Consider the following 22,258-nt stretch of genomic DNA (forward strand, 5'->3'; position numbering starts at 1 on the left):
TAAGTGTGCTTTACCTGTATTTCTAAGATATGGAACCTCAGCTCTCGAGGCTTTTCTTCCTCATCTATAAAATGGGGATAATAACTCCTTTACCTTCTCTGACAGATGGGCTTGGCTCGATGTACTTTTTGAATGGCGTTATATTCTATTTTTGAGGTGATGGGAACACTGCATCTGTTTGTATTTCCTTGTCTTTCCCTTAGTCGGGGGAAAGAGGAAGTTAGTGAACAAGCGTCTTCATTGGAATGTGGGTGGAACACCCAAAATCTTGCCAGGCAATTGACAATTTCTAATTGGCCAATTTAGAGCCAGACTGGAAAGGTAAATTATCTAGTAGGCACAGGTGTGTAAAACCCCAAGTGAAGGAAGGCTCTGGGACAGCTTGTACCTTGTTCTCTTCTGGCATCCTGAGGAAGCTACATGTTCCAAATAATCATCAATGAGTCACTCAATAAGCATTTATTAAGTATCACTTTTGTACTAAACACTTGTCCTCAGCCTTGAGGATATAGAGAAAGATTAAAACAAAGAGCAAAAAACAAAGCCCTGATCTCAAAGAGCACACAATCTACTAGAAGGAGTAATAGGACAAGTTAGCAGAATAACAGTGAAAGAAGAGAATTCAATAATAAGAAACCATTTTCCCTAGTATATCATAAACTTCTTGAAACCAGGGACTGTTTTTTGCTTTTTGTATCTCCAAAACCTAGCATAGTGCTTAGCATACAGTAAGTACTTAATAAATGTTTGGTTAATAATAAGTAGCATTCACATTTTAAGACTTGCAAAGGACTTTACATGGATTCTCATTTATTCTTCAAAACAACATGGAGAGCATCTAGGTGACACAGTAGAGTACCAGCACTGCTATCATGAGGGCTGATTTCAAATTCAACCTCAGATGATTACAGCTATATGACCCTAAGCAAGTCACTTCAGCCCAATTATCCCCCCCAAAAAAAAACCTACTATGAGTATTATTATCCCCACTTTGTAGATGAATAAAATAAGAGAGAAAAGTAAATTACTTTGTCTAGGGTTCCACAGCTTATAAGTAACTAACGGAGCATTTGACTTCATGGTTTACCTGACTCTAAGTCCTGTGCTCTATCCCCAACTGCACCAATAAGTTCCAAGATGATTAACCACTGTGAAGAGGGATATCCCTGATTATGCTACATAAATGTAAGTTATCGCAGAATCTAAGCCAGTCTCATTTTGTACATGAGAGACTTACTGACTCAAAGGTTTGATTTGTTATTTTGTTAATTGTCTAGACTTAAAGTGATGAAGAAAATATAAATAATAGAGATTAAACTTAAAAGTATGTCCTGTAGAGTCTACCTTCTTCCCAGCCAGTCAGTTGTTAATATTTACCAGCATATAATTGACTAGACTTGGAAGTGACATCTGAATTCTACTTCCAACTTTGCCATTAATTAGATATGTGGACCTAAATCATATTTCCATTTCTAGGGGCATTTGTAAGGTGGGATAAAAATGTGACACCCCATAACATTATAGGACTGTGGGGGGGAAAGTTTTGTAAATAATAAACCTAGTACAGAGCACTGCAAATAGACAGTGTTTTAGATAAATGTTGTTGAATTAAACTGTGAACTACTGTCAAGATAAAAAATAAATAAGTGAAAATACCTTTCCTCCCCCAGCTCCCTGAGCAATTTAGATGATAGCTAAGATGTGACAATAAAACTCTATATGCTCCCTGATAAAGAGCTACAGGGAGTGTGAAGTACCCATCACAGCTACTTCTGTTCTAGGCCCATCAAATAAATACTTCAAATGGTAGAATTTAGCTGGATTCAAACAGGTTAATTCACTTATTTTCACAAACGCAAATCAGTTACAGCAGCTACTTAGCCCAAAATACCTCCTTTTAAAATTGATACCATCTGTTCAAGCCCTCATCGCCTCCCCCTTACATTACTGAAACAGTCTCGTAACTGGACCTCCTGCCTCCCTGTGCCCTCTACCCCTAGGCTCATCCATTTGGTGCTTATTGTAAAAGTAATCTTCCTAATCTACGATTCTGAATAAGTCACATCTTTGCTCAAAAGTCTTCAGTTTGTGAACCTGCACTTGTCCATTCAAAACCTGATTGCTTAAAATGTTTGTGACAGGTCTTTTCAGAGTGGCAAGAAACTGGAAACTGAGTGGACTCCCATCAGCTGCAGAGTGGCTAAACAAGTTATATAGTACATGAATGTTATGGAATATTATTGTTCTGTAAGAAATGACCAGCAGGATGAATACAGAGAGGCCTGGAGAGACTTACATCAACTGATGCTGAGTGAAATGAGCAGGAACAGATCATTGTATATGGCAACAGCATTATGTGATGGATATAGTTCTTTCCATCAATGAAGTAATTCAAAGCAATTACAACAGACTTGTGAAGGAGAGAGCCATCATACTCTAGAAAAAGGATTGAGGGAACTAAATATGAATCACAACATAGTATTTTCACTATTTTTGTTGTTTCTTGCTTACTTTTTTTTCTTTCCCATTTTCTCCCCTTTTAGTATGATTTTTCTTGTGCAACATATGTGAAAATAGGTATAGAATTGTACATGTTTAACATATATTGAATTACTTGCTGTCTAGAGGAGGGGGAAAAGGGAGGGAGTGAAGGGAAGGAAGGGAGTGAGGGGAAGGGAAGGAGTGAGGGGAAGGGAGGGAGTGAGGGAGAAACATTTAGAACACCAGGTTTTTTAATGATGAATGCTGAAAATTATCTTTGCATTTATTTTGAAAATAAAAAGCTATTATTAAAAAAATCTGATTGCTTGTGGCAAAAGACACAAATTCCTTCACCTGGCATTCAAAGCCCCTAGACAACCAAATAAGACTACTGTTTTCAGCCTTCCTGCTGCTTCCTTTCATATACTTTGTACTTCCCAGTTCCAGATCTCAATCTTTCCCTCTCTCCCTCTGCTCAAATGCACACATTGTCCCCTATGCCAAGAATAGATGCTGCCCACATTTCCCAACTGTCTCTTCTTTTCAAGGACTTCCTCAGGTAACACTTCTTCTATGAAGTCTTCCCCAAACCCCCTAGCTGGGAATAATCCCTGCTTTCCTCCCCTCTCCTATCCACAACATATTCTACCATACAGTTAATTTTGGAAATGCTTTATTCTCCAGTCAGGTTGCAAGTTCTTTGAAAGGTTTATCACATTTTTGTAACCACAAGCTAGAGCACTGGTATCCAGTAGGGTGTCCAGTTCCATATTTCATCAGTATAAGGAAATTCCACCTACAAAGCAAATCACAACTTCTCTGAAAAGTTACACTCAAGAGAGTTGTCTGAAGGAATAACAGATTAAGTCACAATCTAAACCAGATATCCAGTATACCAGATGTGTCTCCAAGATCAGCTCTCTCTCCACTGTCATGCTGTCTAATACACATCAAAATAAACTGGAAAAAGAAAGTAGGCCTTTTAATCCAACACCAAAGTGAACTGTCAATCTTGGGGCTCATGCTTACACAAAGGCCCTTTCACTGTGCACCGTAGAGAGTCTTGCTCTATTTTTTCTGTTTCTCTTCTCATTGATGGTCCCTTATGAGCATAATGAGAGATTAGCAAGTCCAGTTACTTACATCAGAGGCTGGGCCCTTATCAGCACCCGGGCAGGAGAAGGTGACAAATTCATGGCATCTCTTATGGACTACGAAACAGCACACTGCAAGAGAGAGGACAGTGTACATACATACACACACACGCACACACAAACAACACACAAAGAGATCATTAAATCAAGGGGTCAATTCAAAGCTTTTATACCAAATTTGACAGAGACCAAATTCAATAAACAGATGTTTTTCAGGAGGCATGCCCCCAATTTTCAGAGCACTCCTGAGAATCTTTGTGCGGGAAGCCTGACTATAAAGCCTTCTATACAATGGAAAATGTTTCTGCATAGGATTTTAGAATTTAGAATTGGAAAGGACCTTAGCTAATCAATTATTTGGGCCAAACATCCCATTTTTCAGATGAGGACACAGAAGCTAAGACATAAAGGAACTTGTCCATTGCCACTCATAGTAAATCACAGAATAAAAACTCAACCAAGGTGTACTAGTTTATAAGGACTGAATCTTGGGGAGTGAGGGTCTTTCAAGAAGGTGCTCCAAATAGATCATATGGGGACAAAAAGAGAAGCAAGTAGGCTACCTGACTTTGCAGACAGCTTCTTTTTTCTTTCTGCAGAAGGGATTTGAAGGAATAGATCCTATCTTCCTGGCTCTGAGTGGTAATAAGATTTTGATGTTGATAAATCACTACCCTTAAAAGAAACCTGTCAGGTAGGTAACAGTCTAAGTCTTAGACCCATTTTTATAAATGAGGAAACTAAGACAGAGAGGGAAAAGTCCCTTCCCATGGTCACAGAGTTACTGGGTCAGAAGCAAAGGCAAGTCTGCTTACCCCAAGATTAGCACTCTTTCCTACCTCCTATGAGAGCCTGTGGAGACAATAGCCCCATCACCACTAATAATACAATAATGTGTTCTACAGGTACAATGACATTAATGTCTTTCAGAGGGTCAGGATTTGGAGTCATAAAATGTGGTATTATCCCCCCTTTACAGAGGAAGACAGAATAGCCTCAGAGGAATGAAGTCCTTGTACAAGTGACCCAGCTGATTAATGTTGAGGACAGACCTCTAACAACTGTTCTGATACCAAGTAAAGTGGTTTTTCACAGTGCCTTACCAGTTAACATAAAACTATCAGCTAAGAATGAAATCAGCTATAAAAGCAAATCAATGAATAAAAGGAGATCTAAAAACTATTTGTCCTTACTATTCACAGGTGACAAATTAAGGTAAGCAGTAACAGAATTAGTGACATTTGTAAAAAGAATTTAATTCTATTTAATGCAGGGTCCTTAAATTTAAGACTGGAGTACTTAATATTTCCTTTTACTATAAGAGAACTAACAATGTAAAAGTAGAACAATGATTCTGATAGTCTTCAATAGGGCAGTCTTGTGAAAATAAATGGATTATTCTTTTTTTTTAATTAATATGAAATGCACTGTACACATAGCATTATGAAGGCAGCAGTCATTTGGGCAATGGGATAGTTATGTTCTAATCCTAATAATGACACTAATTAGCTATGTAGGCACGTTATCATCCATAAGAATTCTTCCAGTTTTATGTTCCATGTTCTAAGTTATTGCCCACCTCTAGCATTCCCAAGCTCTAAAGTCTCTTTTGGTTCCGATATTCTATGACTTAAGATTTCTTCTTTAGATTTGCATAAGAATAAATTCTGGCTTCATATATTGTTTGCTCTAAATTCAAGGTCATTCCAGCTTTACTATTTTATGATTCCATAGTAAGACTGACAACCTTCTGGAACCCAACCTCTCTATTCTTCAAATTCTTTAAGAAACCCTCCCTTTTCCACTAGGCTTCAGCAAAAAAATATATGACCACATTTTAGATGTTAGTATTTCTCATAATAACCATATTTCCAAGATTCAGGAAAGAAAAAGTTAATTCTCCAGCCACTTCTATCCCATCGTCCCTTCCACTCAAATTAAATCTACACTTGTCCTTATGACAATTCATTTGAACATCTTCATTGCCTCTTCTATTTCTAGCCCTCTGACTTCATTTGCCTTTACTACCTAGCCATTGTGTGCCACTTTAATATCTCAATAGGTATTACCCCAAACACCTGCGCTTTAACGTTTGATTGGCTTCTGGTCTGAGAATCTTCCTACCTGGATAACCCTCTCCCCATCCAATTTCTCTGCTTCTTCTCCATGTTTGCTTATTGCTGCTTGAGAAAATCATGAAACCAAGCCTATTTCAACCCCAGTATTTAAACTCATTTCTACTTTTACTGCTACTCCAAATTTTTCTTCTTCTCCCCTCACCAAAACCTAGTATTATTCCCCACAACCCTACCTAAATTTTTTTCTTCTCTTGCCATCAGCTCCATCCCCAGATCCCTAACTTACACCAGATAGCCTTGACTCTTTCACTGAAATTGAAACCACCTGGCATAAATTGCTGTTCCCCTCCTCCATTTCTCAGAATTGCTCAGGATTACCATTCACTTTCTTCTCCTTCACTCTCATTGCAAGAGCTGTCTCTACACCTCAGACTTAATGTCTACCTATACCTTTAACTTCCTGAATGCCCTTAAACACCTTGACTTCTTATTTCATATACATCTTGTATATGCATCTTTCTCATAGCCTGCAAATATGCTTTAGGACTCTCCAATTTTTAAGGTTTTCCCTGACCTTTTTATACCATGCAACTGCTATCTCTCAGCAGTTCTCCCTTCCCCTTAATCAGGTTCTTCCCCGCCTGACACTGCCTCCAGGATCCCATCAACATCCTAGACATTTTTCTTTAGAAAAACTCTAAATTATCAATAGCCTTCCTAAAATGAGGTACCCAGAACTGAAAACATATCACAGCAGAGCAAATAGAGCAAAAATGTCACCTTTCATCCTGGTCACTGTGCTTCTCTTAATGAGAGACCTAAGACTGAATTAGTGGGTTGACACTGGTACCACACAACTGACTCATAATTGAGCTTGCAAGACACTAAAGTTTTCACATGAAAATTGGTCTAACCACATTTCCCTTGTCCTTTAATAATAGATATTTTTAGAAGTTGAGTATAAGAATTTACATTTATCTCTTCTAAATGTAATCTTATTAGATTTTGTTCATTTCTTTTAATTCTAAAATTTCCATTGAACATGTTAGCTAATGTCTCCCAGATTTCATGTCATAAATTTAATATGCATACCATCCAGGACTTTATTTGGGTCATTAATAAAAATCTTAAACAGCCCAGAGTCAAAGACAACTTACTCTAGGAAATGGGTGCTCACCCAGGTTCAAATTCTATCTGAGACACTTGCTAGCTATGTGATCCCAAATAATTAACGTCCCTAAGCCTCAGTTTTCAAATCTGTAAATTGAGGGTAATAAAAGTACTTACCTGACAGGTTTATTATGAAGATAATGTGGGATGATATATGTAAAGTACTTTGCTAATCTTAAAGGGTTTTATAAATGTTAGTTATCACTTATAAAATATTTATAATTCTTGTTATTTTAAGTTGACATTGGCCTATTAAAAATAAATTTTAATCAACTGTTCCAACTCCGCACAATTACACATTAATTTAGCCAATATTTCTCTATTTCAGAGGTTGCAATCTATGAACCAAGAACCTACCCATCGATATATCACAAATTAAGAATATTTTTACAGTGTGAAAACAATTTTACAATACACTTTTACACAGTAAAAAATCATCCTTAACTAATAATCTTGTATAAATATAATTTTACCTGACTGCCAAAGGGAGCCATGACACACAAAAAGGTTAAGAATTTTCTGCTCTAGACATAAACAATCTGTCCTTTCTGCTAGCACAATTAGAAAAAGAAATACAACAGACTCTGCAAATAACTGTAAAATTCCTCTTATCTCTATGCTTCCTAGTAGCCAAGACTCTCATTCTATTTTCTTATTGTAAGGTTTTATGGCCAACTCATTGCTACTAGAAAAAAACATGAAACCAAGCCTGTGCCAACCACAGTATTTAATCTCATTTCTACCTTTACTGCTACTCCAAAATTTCCTTATCCTACCCTCACCTAATATTATTCCCCACAACCCTACCTAATTTTTTTTCTTCTGTTGCCATCAGCTCCATCCCCAGATCCCTAACTTGTTATTTTAAGTTGACATTGGCCTATTAAAAATAACTTTTAATCAACTTGATCCAACTTCTCATAATTACATATTAATTTAGCCAATGACCAACAGCTTCTCTCTCCTGCCTCTTTAACTTACTTGGACTAAGTTGCTATCCACATGAACATCTGCTCATTTGCAAATAGGGGCTCCTGAATGAGATTTTATTAATTCATAGTTTTCTTCATATATTTTTCTCTTGAGGTAAGCATTAACCCATTCTCACACAAAAGAAAACCTGGAACTATCTTTGACTTTGTTCTTTCACATTCAATCACTTATTGGTTATTATCAATCCCTGTTCACAATATCTCACAGCTATGCCCCATTTTCAATTCCTACTGTCATCTACCTTGTTCCAATATCATTATCACTCTCCTGGACTATTTCAATAACTTTCTTATAAATATTCATATCTCTGTTGTTTACTCTGCTATAATCCATCATTCAGGCTACTACAAGAAAACATTCTGTTTTTGGTCAAGTTATTCCCCTACACAAAAGTCTTCAGTATTTCCCTATGTTCTACCAGGGAAATTCAAACTATTTTACATACAATCCAAGGTCCTCCACAGTCTGATGCTAACCTATATTTCTACTCCCCTCCATGCTTCAGCCTGATCAGACACTCTTAACATATGCTATACATTCACACTTTTATGTCTATTATGCTCAAGTTATTCTCAAGGGACTCAAAAACTTACCACTTTCCCATCATAACCTACTGAATCCAAATCCACTTCAAAACTTAATTGAATTGCCACCTTCTCCTAGAAGCCTTCTTGAATTCCCCTGGTTAATGATAGATTTCCTCTCTGAGGCCCCAAATGCATTTTTGTAACTAATTTAATTCTTGTGCAACTTATGTAGTATAAAGTTAACTACTTCAGCACTATATGAATCAGTTAGATGGTACAATGTATCTAAAGCACCAGAATCTGAAATCAGAAAGATCTACATTCAAATTCAACAAGTTGCTTATTCCCTGCTTACCTTGGTTTCCTCACCTGGAAAACAAGGATAATACTAGGATCTACTTTCTAGGGCCATTTATAAAATGCCTACTATGTACAAGGCACTATGCTGTGGATGCCAACAACAAAGACAAAACCCTCCTTCATCATGAGTTTACATTCTATTGAGGGAGGAGAGGAGAAACATTCAACTCAAACTAATAAATACACAATAACGAATAAAACTGCACTAAGACATCTGGGGACATTCCTGAAACCAGATTTTACAGAGTCATTTGAAGAAGGAGAGAATATCAACAAATGAGGGGATCAGGAAAAAGCTGCAGTTAGAAGTTTTCTCTGCATTGGAGCTATGCTTTAAAGGCAGCCAGGCTTTCCAAATGGCAAAAGTGAGAAGGGAACACATTCCAGATGTAAAAGAAGAGTATGTGAGGTGAGAAAATTGCAAGCAATATATAATATATATATATATAATATACTTTTTTGGTTGGTTAGCTATGATGAGAGGAGAAATAGTATATCAGCTTGACAGGAGGGTAGAGGGAAATTTTTTTCTAAGGTTTTGGGAGACCTGAGCAATTGGGAAGGAGTCAGTGGATAAAAAGAGAAATTAAAGATGAAACAAAAAGAAAGAATAATCCAGTGGTATTCCTAGCAGGTATTAAGAACACAAGAAGGGAATAACCATAATAAGTAACAGTTCCCTTTAAATCAGAAATTAGAGAAAAGGAAGAAAGGAAGAGAAAGAATGAAAAGGGATTTTGAGGTATAAAGTAAGAGTGAAAAAGGAGGTCCAAACAGATGACTTCTATTTTCTCAGTAATATTAATGGTTGATGTTCTGGGCTGAGTTACATTTTATATTATAATCAATTGTGTGTGAGTTCATTCCATCGATTATACTATAAACTCCAAGAAGGCATGAACTGGGTCTATATGTGTTCCCTGTATTAGGTGTTTGGGTAAATGTATATAGAATTGAATTCACATCCACTTTCTCATTTCTCATTTCTCAAAAACCTTGGGATATAAATATTACACATAGTAACACCCTCAATTTACAGATAAGGAAACTGAGGTTCAGAAAGATCATTTGTCACAATCACAGTTGGAGTAAGGATTCAATTCTACTCCAGGTTCAATATCCTTTCCAATATCTGATGCTACCTATGTGCTAGGCTTCAATAGTGGATAAAAAGTGGTATTGAAATAGCCATTCGTTCTGATTTTTACTTTGTTCTGTTATTAAATTCCGAGGAGAATCTAACAATAGCTGATCCAACTGCTCATAGTTCTGATGTGCAACCTTCTCCAATCTTTCTCTAATTTTCCTCCTTTTATATCAATGCATTTCTCTTGAAAATAAATTACAGGAAGACTTTATTGGCATGAAATATGTGAAAAGTCTGCACTCCTTGAAAGAGCTTCCCTGGAGCAATGCTCCAAGAATACCTTTAAATTAGTTCCAATCTCCATTCCAAATGAGCTATTCAATCTCTATTCAGAAACTGAAAGACAAATTCAATGAAGGGATTCAGAAAACTGTGGAGCTAGGCTTGGTCTCTGGGGTGGGAGGTGAAAAGGGATTTTCTATATTATAGGGTGCTCTCAATAGAACCAGGGGTAAAAATAAAATAAGACTCCTCAAATGGAAGCTGAATGGAACCACAGAATAGAGAAAACAGTATGCCAGAAATGAACGTCAGAATTCTTGAGAGTGGTGATCACTGTAAGCTAACATAGCTTCATTAAGAATGTCACATCAGATTAATCTCCTTGCCTTGTTTGAACAGGGTTACTGAATTGACAGACAGCATGCTTAAATTTCAGCAAAGCATTTGAAAACATTTCTTATTTTAATTTAACTTCATGGACAAGTCAGAGAAATGCTGGAAGAGTGAGAGTGACTTTTGGACGGTTTATATATAATAGATTTAAACTCTAGTTGCAAATAGTGGAGATTAATGATGTCAATGTCAACTTGGAAGGAGGTCTGTAGTATAATGCCACATGGATCTGTCTTTTCTCCATGTTACTCAACATTTTTATTTCTCTCTTGGATGAAGCCATAGATGATTGTCAAATCTAAAGATGACACAAAGCTTATGAAGATCTAATATGTCACTAATCAAGATTAAAAAAAAAAAAAGAACTCAATGGCCTAGACCAATGGGTTGAGTCTAATAAGATGAAATTTAACAAAGATAAAGGAAAAAGCCTACACTGGATTTAAAAATATCAAATGTACAAGCACTGGAGAGGGAACATATAGCCAAAAATGTTTATTTTTAAAAATCAGAAACTTTAAGTACAATATAAGCCATATATAAATTAACAAGGTGATAAAACAGTCCCCCAAAAGTTAATGCACTTCTTAAATAAAATCTTAGTGTCCACACTAAGGGAGAGTTGCAGTCCTGTTGTACTCCTTAGACCCTCACCTGGAGTACTATAATTGATGCTGATCACTTTTATTTTAGAAGGGCACTGGCAAGGTGAAGCTCTTAGAGCTTGAATCCAAGCCGTATAAGGATGGGTTCAAGAAGTTTGGGATATTTAAGGATATGAGGAGAGTATGAAAAAAAGAATGTTTGGACTTATCTTGTTTGGCTCCAGAGGACAACTCTAGGAATAGATAAAAATTACAGAAAGGAAAATTTCAGCTAAAAAGAAGAAGAAAAATCTTGACAATTAGAGGTATCCGAAAATAGAATAAGCATGAGTTCTTCTCTGTCCTAAATGGAGGCTAGATGACTATTTATCAGAGATATGAAATATCCTTGCTGCAAGGATGACTTCTACTTCAGACATCAATTGGACTCTCTCTTCTAGCTAGCTCCAAGGAATATAAAGTGGAACAAAGAGAGGATATATCTTGTACACCGTAGCCATAAAATACTACTGTCTTGGGGTGAAAGGCTTCATGAGTCAAGTTATTATTTCACCACTAGCTACTGCTCCCCCTGCATAAAACATTTCTATGATCTCAGTGATAGTCTGCCCGGTTTTTTGATTGTTGGTTATCCCCATAGGCTCTAGCTTAATAAGGTCTAGCATACTCCTTGACTGACAGTCTCCTTGATTGTAGTTTGGACAACCCTATTTTCCAGGAGTATTCTTTTGCTGTTGAATTCCCTTAATCAGCCTTTTTTTGGTCTTATACTCTCATTAAGGACAAAGATTATACAACTTCCAAAATCGGTGATTCTAGAATTATACGATAGAGATTTTGAATCTGGGCATGGTGGCAAATGCCTATGATACCAACTAGAAGGGAGTCTGGGGTGGGCAGATCATTTGAGCTCTGGAATTCTGAGGTGAAGTAAGCTATGCTGATGGCATGTCTGCATTAAGTTTACCATCAGTAAAGTGAAGTCCTGAGAATGACAAAGATCTGGCAAAGATCCTGGGGTGGTTTGCCCCCAGGCAGTCTAAGGAAGGCTGAACCATTGCAGAAATGAAACATATCAAAGTTCTCATGGCAATCAGGAAAGGGATTGAGTCATGAGCAGAGATAGAGAGACAGAGGGAGAGGAGGATAGGGGAGAGGAGAAAAAAGGAGAGGAGAGAAGGTGAAGGGAGGGGAGGGGAGGGGAGGGGAAAAGAGGGGAAAGGGAAAAGGAGGGCAGGGGGGAAAGAAGGAAGGGGAGGGGAAAGGAGGAAAGGGAGGGGTAAAGGGAGGAAAGGGGAGGGAAAGGAAATAGAAGAGGAGAGAGAAGGGGAAGGGAAAGAGAGGGGAGGGAAAAGAGGGGAGGGAAAGAGGGGGGAAGGAAGGGGAGGGGAAGGGAAAGGAAGGGGAGACAAGAGGAAGGGAAGGGAATGGAAGAGGAGAAGAGAGAAGGGAATGGAAAGGGGAGGAGAGGGAAAGGGTCTTAAGGGGATGGGAGGGAAGGAAAGGCCTACTTTTCCTCACATTCCATGCTTTATCACTGGCAGTCCCCTCTAGGCCTAGAATTTTACATCTGCCTTCTGGAATCACTACATTAATTCAATCCTTGGCTCAAGTATCACCTTCTATGTTAGACCTTTCCTGTTCCCCGTTCTCTAGCCAACTCCCCACCCTTTATTGTGGTTAAGTCATTCAGTCATGTCCAACTCTTTGTGACCCCATGTTCTATAGCCTGCCAGACCATTCGAGTCTCCACTTTCAGTCTCTCCAAGTTCATGTTCACTGTTTCCATGACACCATTTATCCATCTCATCTTCTGCCATTATCTTTTCCTTTTGCTGTAATGACCGTGTTAGTACCCTGGATACCATAGAATCAGCTGGAGTCAGAACAAGCAAAAGTTTTTATTCTTGGTCTTTTGGAGTCAACTTAAGGGGATTAGATATAGGAATCTCCACACCTCCTTTCTCTCTCTCCACCAAGAAAGACCCTGCTTGTCCTAATCCACCCTCTGATCTCTCTCATCCTCTCTGTCCACATCCACAGATGGAGCCAGCACAGAATAGTTGAGCAGGGTCATCCTCCAAGCATATGTTAATAGAGTATTGTCCAATGGTAATTAACCTCAAGTGCTCAGTTTCAGCCTTTTACATTTTGCCTTCAATCGTTCCCAACATCAGGGAGTTTCCCAATCTATCTTTTCATTATGTGGCCCAAGTAGGTAAACTTCAGCTTTTGTATTTGGCCTTCTAGAAAAAAGTCTGAATATATATTTTTTCCAAACATTGACTGATTTGGCACTCTCCTGCATAATATTCATAAAGCACTTAGCATAGAGCCCATTACATGGCAACTTCTTAATAAATTCTTGTTCCATTCCTCTTTGTGCTTTATTCTGTCAAATCTAACTTCTATCTGGTTTTATTACATACACTGATATATGTTTGTGTTATATTGTAGGGGGTTAAATTTTGTTATTTAGCCATGTCCAACCCTTTATGACTCTATTTGGCGGGTTTCTGGCAAAGATCCTGGGGTGGTTTGCCATTTTTTATTTCTTCAGCTCCTTTTATAGATAACGAACTGAGGCAAATAGGATTTAAGTGACTTGACAGGGTCACACAATTAATGTCTAAGGCCAGATTTGAAATCAAAAGACAACTGTTCGTGACTTCAAGCCCAGCATTCTATCCACTATACCAACTAGGAGCCATTATGCTACCTAGCTATGTATCATATATACCAACAAATGTTCATGTTATATTTCATAAACTAATAAATGTTCATGTGATATTATATAGGCCCATAAATGTTCATGTGTTATTGGATGCATCAATATCTGTTCATGCATTATGTATATCCTAATACATGTTCATGCGATAGGTACTAATATTTGTTCATGTTCTTCCCCTTTAGAATGTTACTTGACAAAAGAAATGGTTCTGATATCATCTCTGTATATGGCATGTAATAAATACTTAATAGAAGAACATTGGCCGAATAATACATTCTTTTATATAGTCTGCTGCAGGAAAGGAATAGTTTTTCAAGTAACCACGTTTCCGTTCCTTGGTTTTTACAGTTTTATGGTTTGAATATATTTCTCTTTTTTTTTTTTTTTTTTTTGACTCATCAAATTCTCTTCCATTTCCTCTCCAGTTACTCAGAGGTCATTTGTATTCAAAAGCAATAACAAAAGGGAAACAGGAAGAAATTAGAAATCTATTAGTGAAAATTGTTTGAGATTGAGGAGAATAATATGTGTAATAAAAATTCAAGAATTGGGACAGCCCAGGGCATGTACTGTAGCCCAAATGCAGACAACTACAACAGCAAAGAGATTTCAGTGGCTATGGCAGGATCCATCTTCTGGTGTTTATGTCACAAGGAAATGACACTGCAGCTAGATCCAAATCCTAAAAAAAAGCCATGCTCACAGTGCAGGACAGATAGGAGGGAACCTTTAGAATGGAAAGCTATAGTTCTATAAAAAATGATGACCAGGGTGATTTTAGAAACATTTGGAATGACTTACATGAACTGAGTGAAGTAAAGTGAGCAGAACCAGGAGAACATCATATGCAGTAACAGCAACACTGTATGATGATTGACTAAGATCGATTTCGCTTCTTCTTAGCAATACAATGATCCAAGACAATCCCAATAGATTTTAGATAGAAAATGCTTTTCACATCCAGAAAAAGAATTATGGAGGCTGAATGTGGATTGGAGTATACTATTTTCACCTTTTTTATTTTGTTGTGAAATTTGGTTTATTGGTTTATTTTGGTGTGATTTTTCTTTCTCAACAAAATATATTAAAAATTGATTGTACAAGTATAGCCTACATCAGTTTGCATGCTGTCTTGGAAAGAAAGGAGATGAGGAAGGGAAGGAGAAAAAATTTTTAAAGTCTGATTTGAACTCAGATTTTCCTAACTCTAGGCCCAGTGCTTTCTACTATCTACTGGGCCCAGTGCTATCTTCTACAACACCTAACTACATAATTCAGTACAATTCTCCCCCATTTTTTAAACAGAGGGAATATCTCAGAACAGGACAATGGAAGTGACTTGCCCAAAAAGACCCAGAAAATAAGTTTCAGAGTCTGCCAGTATTTGAACTCAGATTTCTTAATTCCCAGTACTGGGGGTTTCTCTCCATTATAGTCCACTGCTTTACTGTTATATTTCTCTCTTGAATTAGACTAAGGGTTATATTTAATCCCAAATGAGTTGTGTCTAAAGATAACAAGACAACTTCGGCACAAAACAAAATTCTAGAAAACATCGTAGAGTAGAGGTTCAGTCAGTTACTCAGTGAAATGCCACTCAACTGGCACTAAGAAGGATCTTGTTTCCATATAAAGTATGGCAAAATACACAAAGCTATCAAATTAACACCCTTTTCCTTTCTAATTACTCAAGGGGGCAGTAGTTTCTGAGGTCAGCTTTGGGCTAAAGATTTATGAAGAATCATAGAATATCAACTGTCAAAGCTGAAAGAGATTTTAGACATCCTGTAAGATGCAGGCAGTGAAACCTTCAGAAATGAAGTGATTTTTCCAAATTACACAGTGATAGGGGAAGGGACTCAAATACTTCTGGTTCTATAATCCAGTCATCTTATTCCACCAATACATTCTGAGAAAAGTAGCATTATACAATGGATCCGATCCTTCATGACCCCATTTGGGGTTTTCTTGGCAAAGATACTAGAATGGTTTGCTATTTCCTTCTCCAGCTCCAGGAAACTGAGGAAAAGTGATAGACTACCTCACTTAAATTTAATTCAGGTTCATCTCCAGTCATCCTGATCTATATCTAGCCATTGGATCCAGATGGTTCTGGAAGAGAAAGGGAGGCTAATGACCTTGTACAGGCCTCCCTCACTTACATGTTACATGCTTCACCTTCTTGAGATCTTGGTGGTCTTCAAGAATGAAAGATAAACGAGCTCTTACACCTACATGCGTCTTTAAACAACATCTTCCAATTACATGTTCTCCTTGAGAACAAAGGACTCATAACAACTGACTACTAATCAGTATCTCTGCTTCAGATCTCTCAAGTCCATCCTGCAATTAGCTGTTAAACATAATCTTCCTAAAGCACAGTCTGACCACTTCACCCTTCTCCTCAATAAACTCCATTGGGTTCCCTATTATCTCTAGTATCAAATATTCAAAGTCCTTCACACCTTTGCCCCTTTCTACCTTTCCAATTTTCTTAAACTTTACTTCCCTCTTTGTACAATCTAGTAAAAACAATCTTCTTATTCATTAAACACAATACTCCATCTTCCACCTTGCCTTTTCTGTGACTGTCTCTAATACCTGGAATATTCTTTCTTCTCACTTTTGACTCCTTGCTTTTCTAAATTCCTACATGACTCACCTGAAAGTCTACCTTAGGCAGGAAGCCTTTCTGATTTTTCCTCCCATCCCACCTGAGAGTACCTCCCTTTTGGAACTATCTTCCATCTACTCAGTGAACAGGCTGAGTCAAACTGAGATATGTTGAAGCCCTCAATTTTTAGACCTGTTATTAAAGACTTTAGTTTAAGAAAGTCAAGGTCTCTCATTGCAGCAAGGGGCATCCTAATCATCATCCAGATGGTTCCAGGGGAGAAAGAATAGCTTGACCTTGACCTACATGCATGTCACAGCATCATCTCCCTGATGTCATGATGGTCTTCAAGAATGTAAGATAAACAACATCTTCTGTGTGTGTGTGTGTGTGTCTGTCTGTCTGTCTGTTTGTATATAATGTGTTTTATATATATATATGTATATGTATATATAAAATATTCAATGTACGTTTTTATGTGTGTGTGTGTGTGTGTGTGTGTGTGTTTTAACTCCAAAGCTTAACACAATATCTAGCACAGTGGATCTCAATGGTATCAAAGTAAGGGTTGCTGAGGTCAAACCTTTTTCATAATAATACCAAGATGTTTTCATTTCTATCAAGGCAAATGTTGGTAATCATAACCCTCATAAACAAAAGTTCTTGGAGGAAGGTCCTCAATAATTTTTTTAAAGCGTAAAGGGATTCTGGGACCAAAAAGTTTGAGAATCATTGATAAAGTGCAATCTTTATCTGAAAAATAAATTCATTCCAAATATCCTCCAAAAGGCTAATTGTCTATTTTAAATCCCCCCAAACTATTGAAGGGCTTCCTTTCTCTTTGGAGTCCTCCCCCTTTTCTTTGTTGAACACCTCTAATTATTAGATAGTTCTTCCTAAGATTGAGCTAGTATTAATGAAGAGAAGAACCTGGAAAACCTCTGGGTGTTGATTTGTATTATAATTTCAATAGTTTGGGGTTGACCTAATTTCCTTTAGGCCTAATCTTGTGGACCAGTATTGATTTGCATGTTTGCTTCAAGTTCTGAAGGGATATTTCTTTCCAGACATTTCTGCCCTGGGCTGTCTGTAGCAAAAGAATATGAAGCTTACTTGATGAGTTAGTGTTTTAAAAATCATGTCTGGAAAAATGTACCAACTTATCTCCTGTGCTTGATTATGACAAAGATGGAATTCTAGTCATAGCTCCACAGAAAATGAGAACTGTATTTGATGTTTTTGATTTTTAAAAAGAAAAAACTTGATGCTTAAAAAATGAACTCTGTGGTACTATTAAAAAAACATTAAAACATTTATTTGTTGTGGAGCTATTGTTTAATTATTTAGGAGATTTTTTTCCATCTGAGCCATTTTCTTATGCATCCTCTAGTACATTATGATTACTATTCATCTGAAGGAGGATTATACGATTATTTTTATAGATTCAAAGCTAAAAAGGATATTCAGATGTCATCTCATTCAAATCTCTCATTTTATAGATAAAGAAATGAAGCCCTGAGAGGTTAAGTTCTACTCAGTCAAGCAACAAGCATTTATTAAACATTTACTATGTGTCAAGCCATTGGTTCTCAAACTTTTTAGTCTCAGAAACTTTTATACTTTTAAAAAATTTTTGAACATCACAGAAAATTTTTGGTTTTGTTGGTTATATCTATCAATTCTAACTATGCTAGATTAAAATTGATAATTTTAAAAAATATATATTTGCTGATTAGGAAAACAACCAAACCCATTATATGTTGTAAACAATATATTTTTAATGAAAGATAAAGCTATTTTCTAAGGGGAAAAAAGATTAGGAGAAGAAATCCATTGTTTTACATATTTTTGCAAATCTCTTTAGGATCTGGCTTAATAGAAGACAGCTGGATTCTCTTATCAGTCTTAGCATTCAATCTGTTACAATATATAATCTTGGATGAAGTATATGATGAAAATCTGGCTTCATACAAATAGATAGCTGAAAATAAGAAGAGGATCAAAACAGGCAACTAATTTTTTAGTATTATTATGAAATTAGTTTTGACTTTGAGGACGCCATGAAAGGGTATCTAGACCATACTTTGAGAACCACTCACCAAACTATACAATCTCAGAGATCCCTTCCTATTCTGACCTTTTAGAATCTGTGCCTTTTTACTATTTCATTTCTACATATGGAAAAGGCAATTTGAGAAAATCATGGAAATCAATAGATTTCCCATCATGCATTCATATATAACAAATATTTATGGAAGATCTACTGTACATAAAGCCCTATTCAGATACTGAAAGCTATAACCTGACCCAAAGCTGATATCATTAGGCATATACATAAGAAGGTCAAGAGTAAAAAAGAAAGGCTCTCTAGCCACCAGAACTTTTCCTAAAACATATACAACATGAATATAATGGAATATTTATTGTTGTGCCATTAAAAATTGCAAACATAATGAATGAAGAGAAGTATAGAAAGACTTGTATGAACTGATACAAAATGAAGTAAGCAAAGGCAAGAAAATAATACACATAATGACTAAAAATAAAAGATGGAAGGAATAAAGGGAGAGGGAGAAGGAAAGAAGAAATTAAGGGAGAGAGGGAGTAAGGAAGGAAGCAGAATTTATTAAATGCTTACTATGTGCCAGGAAATATGCTAAGTGATTTACAAATATATCATTTGATCCTCATAACAACTCTGAGAAGTAAGTGCTATTTTATATTTTATATTCCCAGTTTATATTTGAGGAAACAGAGATAGCTGGGGGTTACAAAACTAAGAAGTATCTGAGACCAAATTTAAATTCAAGTCTTATTAATTCTAGACCCAGATTTCTATTCACTGCCTCATTAAATGTGAAATTTTAAAGACCAAACTTGACCCCAAAGATGAGAGATGGGAACGTAATTCTCCCTTGTTCCTTTGCAAATATGAGTCCCAGTTGTGAGAGACAATATATAATGTCAGTTTGTTTAAATAAATTGATTGCTTTTGCTAATTTTTTCTCTTCTTCCTGCTAAGAAAATTTCTTAATCAATAAAAATTTGCTGAATTATTTTCCTCTTCTTTTTTAAAAATGTAGAGATAAGGAGAGAAATGGGGGAAGTATATGTCAATTCAATGTTGGGAATGTAGGCAATAAAAAACAAAAGATAACAGCAAAATCCATTAAAAAAAGCAAATATGCAAATGGATATCTACCAACTTTTTCCTCAGTTTCATATTTTCTGTCATCCTTATGTTATTAAATAAAAAACTATGGTTCCTGTTCTCAAAGAGCTTAAGTCTAGTAAAAAATAAAACATATGTTCATAAAAAACTATAATTCAAATAGAATGTGCTAAGTACAGAAGAAAGGTATAAAATAAAGTGTTGAGAGTATTCAGAATAGAGAATATAACTCCTAGTTGACAAGGAAAAAGAAAAATTTTATTATGGCAGAAGCCAATTTGAGCTGAGTCTTGAACAAGAGATATGTTGTCAGCAGATAGAGACTGGGGTCAGAGGAATGGGAGTGGAAAAAAATAGTACATAACAAACATAGAGGCAGGACACCATAGTGTGTGTGTGGGGGAAAAGCAGGTAGTTGACTGGAGTGGGCAATGGGTGAAATAAGATTGAAAAGGTAGATTATGAAAAGTCTTGTGTCAATCTAAGCAGTTTGGACTTTAATTTGTGTGTTTTAAAAGTTTGAGAGAGAATTTCTAGATAATTAATAATTTTATCATCCTTCCAATAAAATGGGTCAGTGACATTTTTCTTTTTTTAAATAATAGCTTTTTATTTTCAAAATATTTGCAAAGGTAGATTTTTAACATTTACCCTAACAAAACCTTGTGTTCTAAATTTTTCTTCCTCCCTTCCCCCATCCCTCTCTACTAAAATGCAAGTAATCCAATATATGTTAAACGTGTGAAATTCTTCTAAACATATTTCCACATTTATCATGCTGCACGAGAAAAATCAGATCCAAAAGGAAAGAAAATAAGAAAGCAAAAAAGCAAATAAACAACAACAACTAAAGGTGAAAATACTATGTTGTGGTCCATGTTCAGCCCCCACAACTGTTTGTTTGTTTGTTTGTTTGGGGATGCAGATGGCTCTCTCCATCACAAGTCTATTGGAGTTGGCCTGAATCACCTTATTGTTGAAAAGAGCCACATCCATCAGAGTTGACCATCATGTAACATCGTCACATAACAATAAGATTATTGTTGCTGTGTACAACGTTTAATGACATTTTTCAAATGCCAAAGATGAATGATGGCAGTGAACTCACCATTTATATATCCTTGAAAGAGTGAGTGTCTCTGGGGATAGCAATCAACTAGTTAATAATTATTAACAAAGAATGAATATTATAAGGAGAGATGATTCTTTTAATGAGGAGCTGCGTCATATAATTTTGATAATGTCACTTATTTCTGAATTATCTCAACAAAAAGTCTAAATACCCCCTCCTAACACTGAGCAAAACAAAATGGGACAGAAGTTTCAACTTAGATTAAATTTCTTTTAGGGTTAGGTGGGTAGCAATACCTACCAAGGAGAATTTTAATCCTATTTAATATCATCAATCCTACACTTCAGAGACTGAGCCTTGAAAAGAGAACTTTAGAAAAAGATATCTCCACTACACACCTGTCAGATTGGCTAAGATGACAGGAACAAATAACGATGAATGTTGGAGGAGCTGTGGGAAAACTGGGACACTGATACATTGCTGGTGGAGTTGCGAAAGAATCCAGCCATTCTGGAGAGCAATCTGGAATTATGCCCAAAAAGTTATCAAACTGTGCATACCCTTTGACCCAGCAGCGCTACTACTGGGATTATATCCCAAAGAAATACTAAAGAGCGGAAAGAGACATATATGTGCCAAAATGTTTGTGGCAGCTCTTTTTGTTGTAGCTAGAAACTAGAAGATGAATGAATGCCCATCAGTTGGAGAATGGTTGGGTAAATTGTGGTATATGAAGGTTATGGAATATTATTGCTCTGTAAGAAATGACCAGCAGGAGGAATACAGAGAGGCCTGGAGAGACTTAAATCAACTGATGCTGAGTGAAATGAGCAGAACCAGAAGATTGTTGTACACTTCAACAACAATACTGTATGAGGATGTATTCTGATGGAAGTGGAAATCTTCAACATAAAGAAAAGCCAACTCACTTCCAGTTGATCAATGATGGACAGAGGTAGATACACCCAGAGAAGGAACACTGGGAAGTGAATGTAAATTGTTAGCACTAATAACTGTCTGCCCAGGTTGCATGTACCTTCGGATTCTAATGTTTATTGTGCAACAAGAAAATGATATTCACACACATGTATTGTACCTAGACTATATTGTAACACATGTAAAATGTATGGGATTGCCTGTCATCGGGGGGAGGGAATAGAGGAAGGGGGGGATAATTTGGAAAAATGAATACAAGGGATAATATTATAAAAAATATATATATAATTAAAAAAAAGATATCTCCAAAATCATTGGTTATTAATAATCATTTATCTCATCTGTAAACAAGGAGTGACTGGGGGGAAAATGTGGCTAAGTAGTGACAATCATAAAAATAATGCTTATTAACCATAAAATGGCTCCTGTTAGACCTGTTTACTAAAATTAATGTGAAGATTAATGGGGTTTTCTGTGTCTATATGTATGTGTACATATCAATTGCTTTGCACTATATAAATGTGAGCTATTGTTTTACTGTGTCTGCTAAAATTTTGTACTGCTACCTTGTCCTAGCATGGAAGAAACCTTGGGTTCTTATAG

The 22,258-nt window shown here is 36.4% G+C and overlaps 1 protein-coding gene across 3 annotated transcripts in view; it reads right to left on the reverse strand.

Annotated features, from left to right (window-relative positions):
• PRKCB (protein kinase C beta) overlaps positions 1–22,258 on the reverse strand; it is a 629,528-nt gene that overhangs the window by 409,609 nt on the left and 197,661 nt on the right. For all 3 annotated transcript variants that reach the window (XM_074280025.1, XM_074280027.1, XM_074280026.1), the window contains one exon: positions 3,625–3,707. In XM_074280025.1, coding sequence (XP_074136126.1) covers positions 3,625–3,707 — 83 coding nt within the window. The remainder of the gene's footprint in view (positions 1–3,624; positions 3,708–22,258) is intronic.

This window comes from Sminthopsis crassicaudata, chromosome 1, assembly GCF_048593235.1.
Source record: "Sminthopsis crassicaudata isolate SCR6 chromosome 1, ASM4859323v1, whole genome shotgun sequence".
In the NCBI taxonomy this organism is placed as follows: Eukaryota; Metazoa; Chordata; class Mammalia; order Dasyuromorphia; family Dasyuridae; genus Sminthopsis; species Sminthopsis crassicaudata.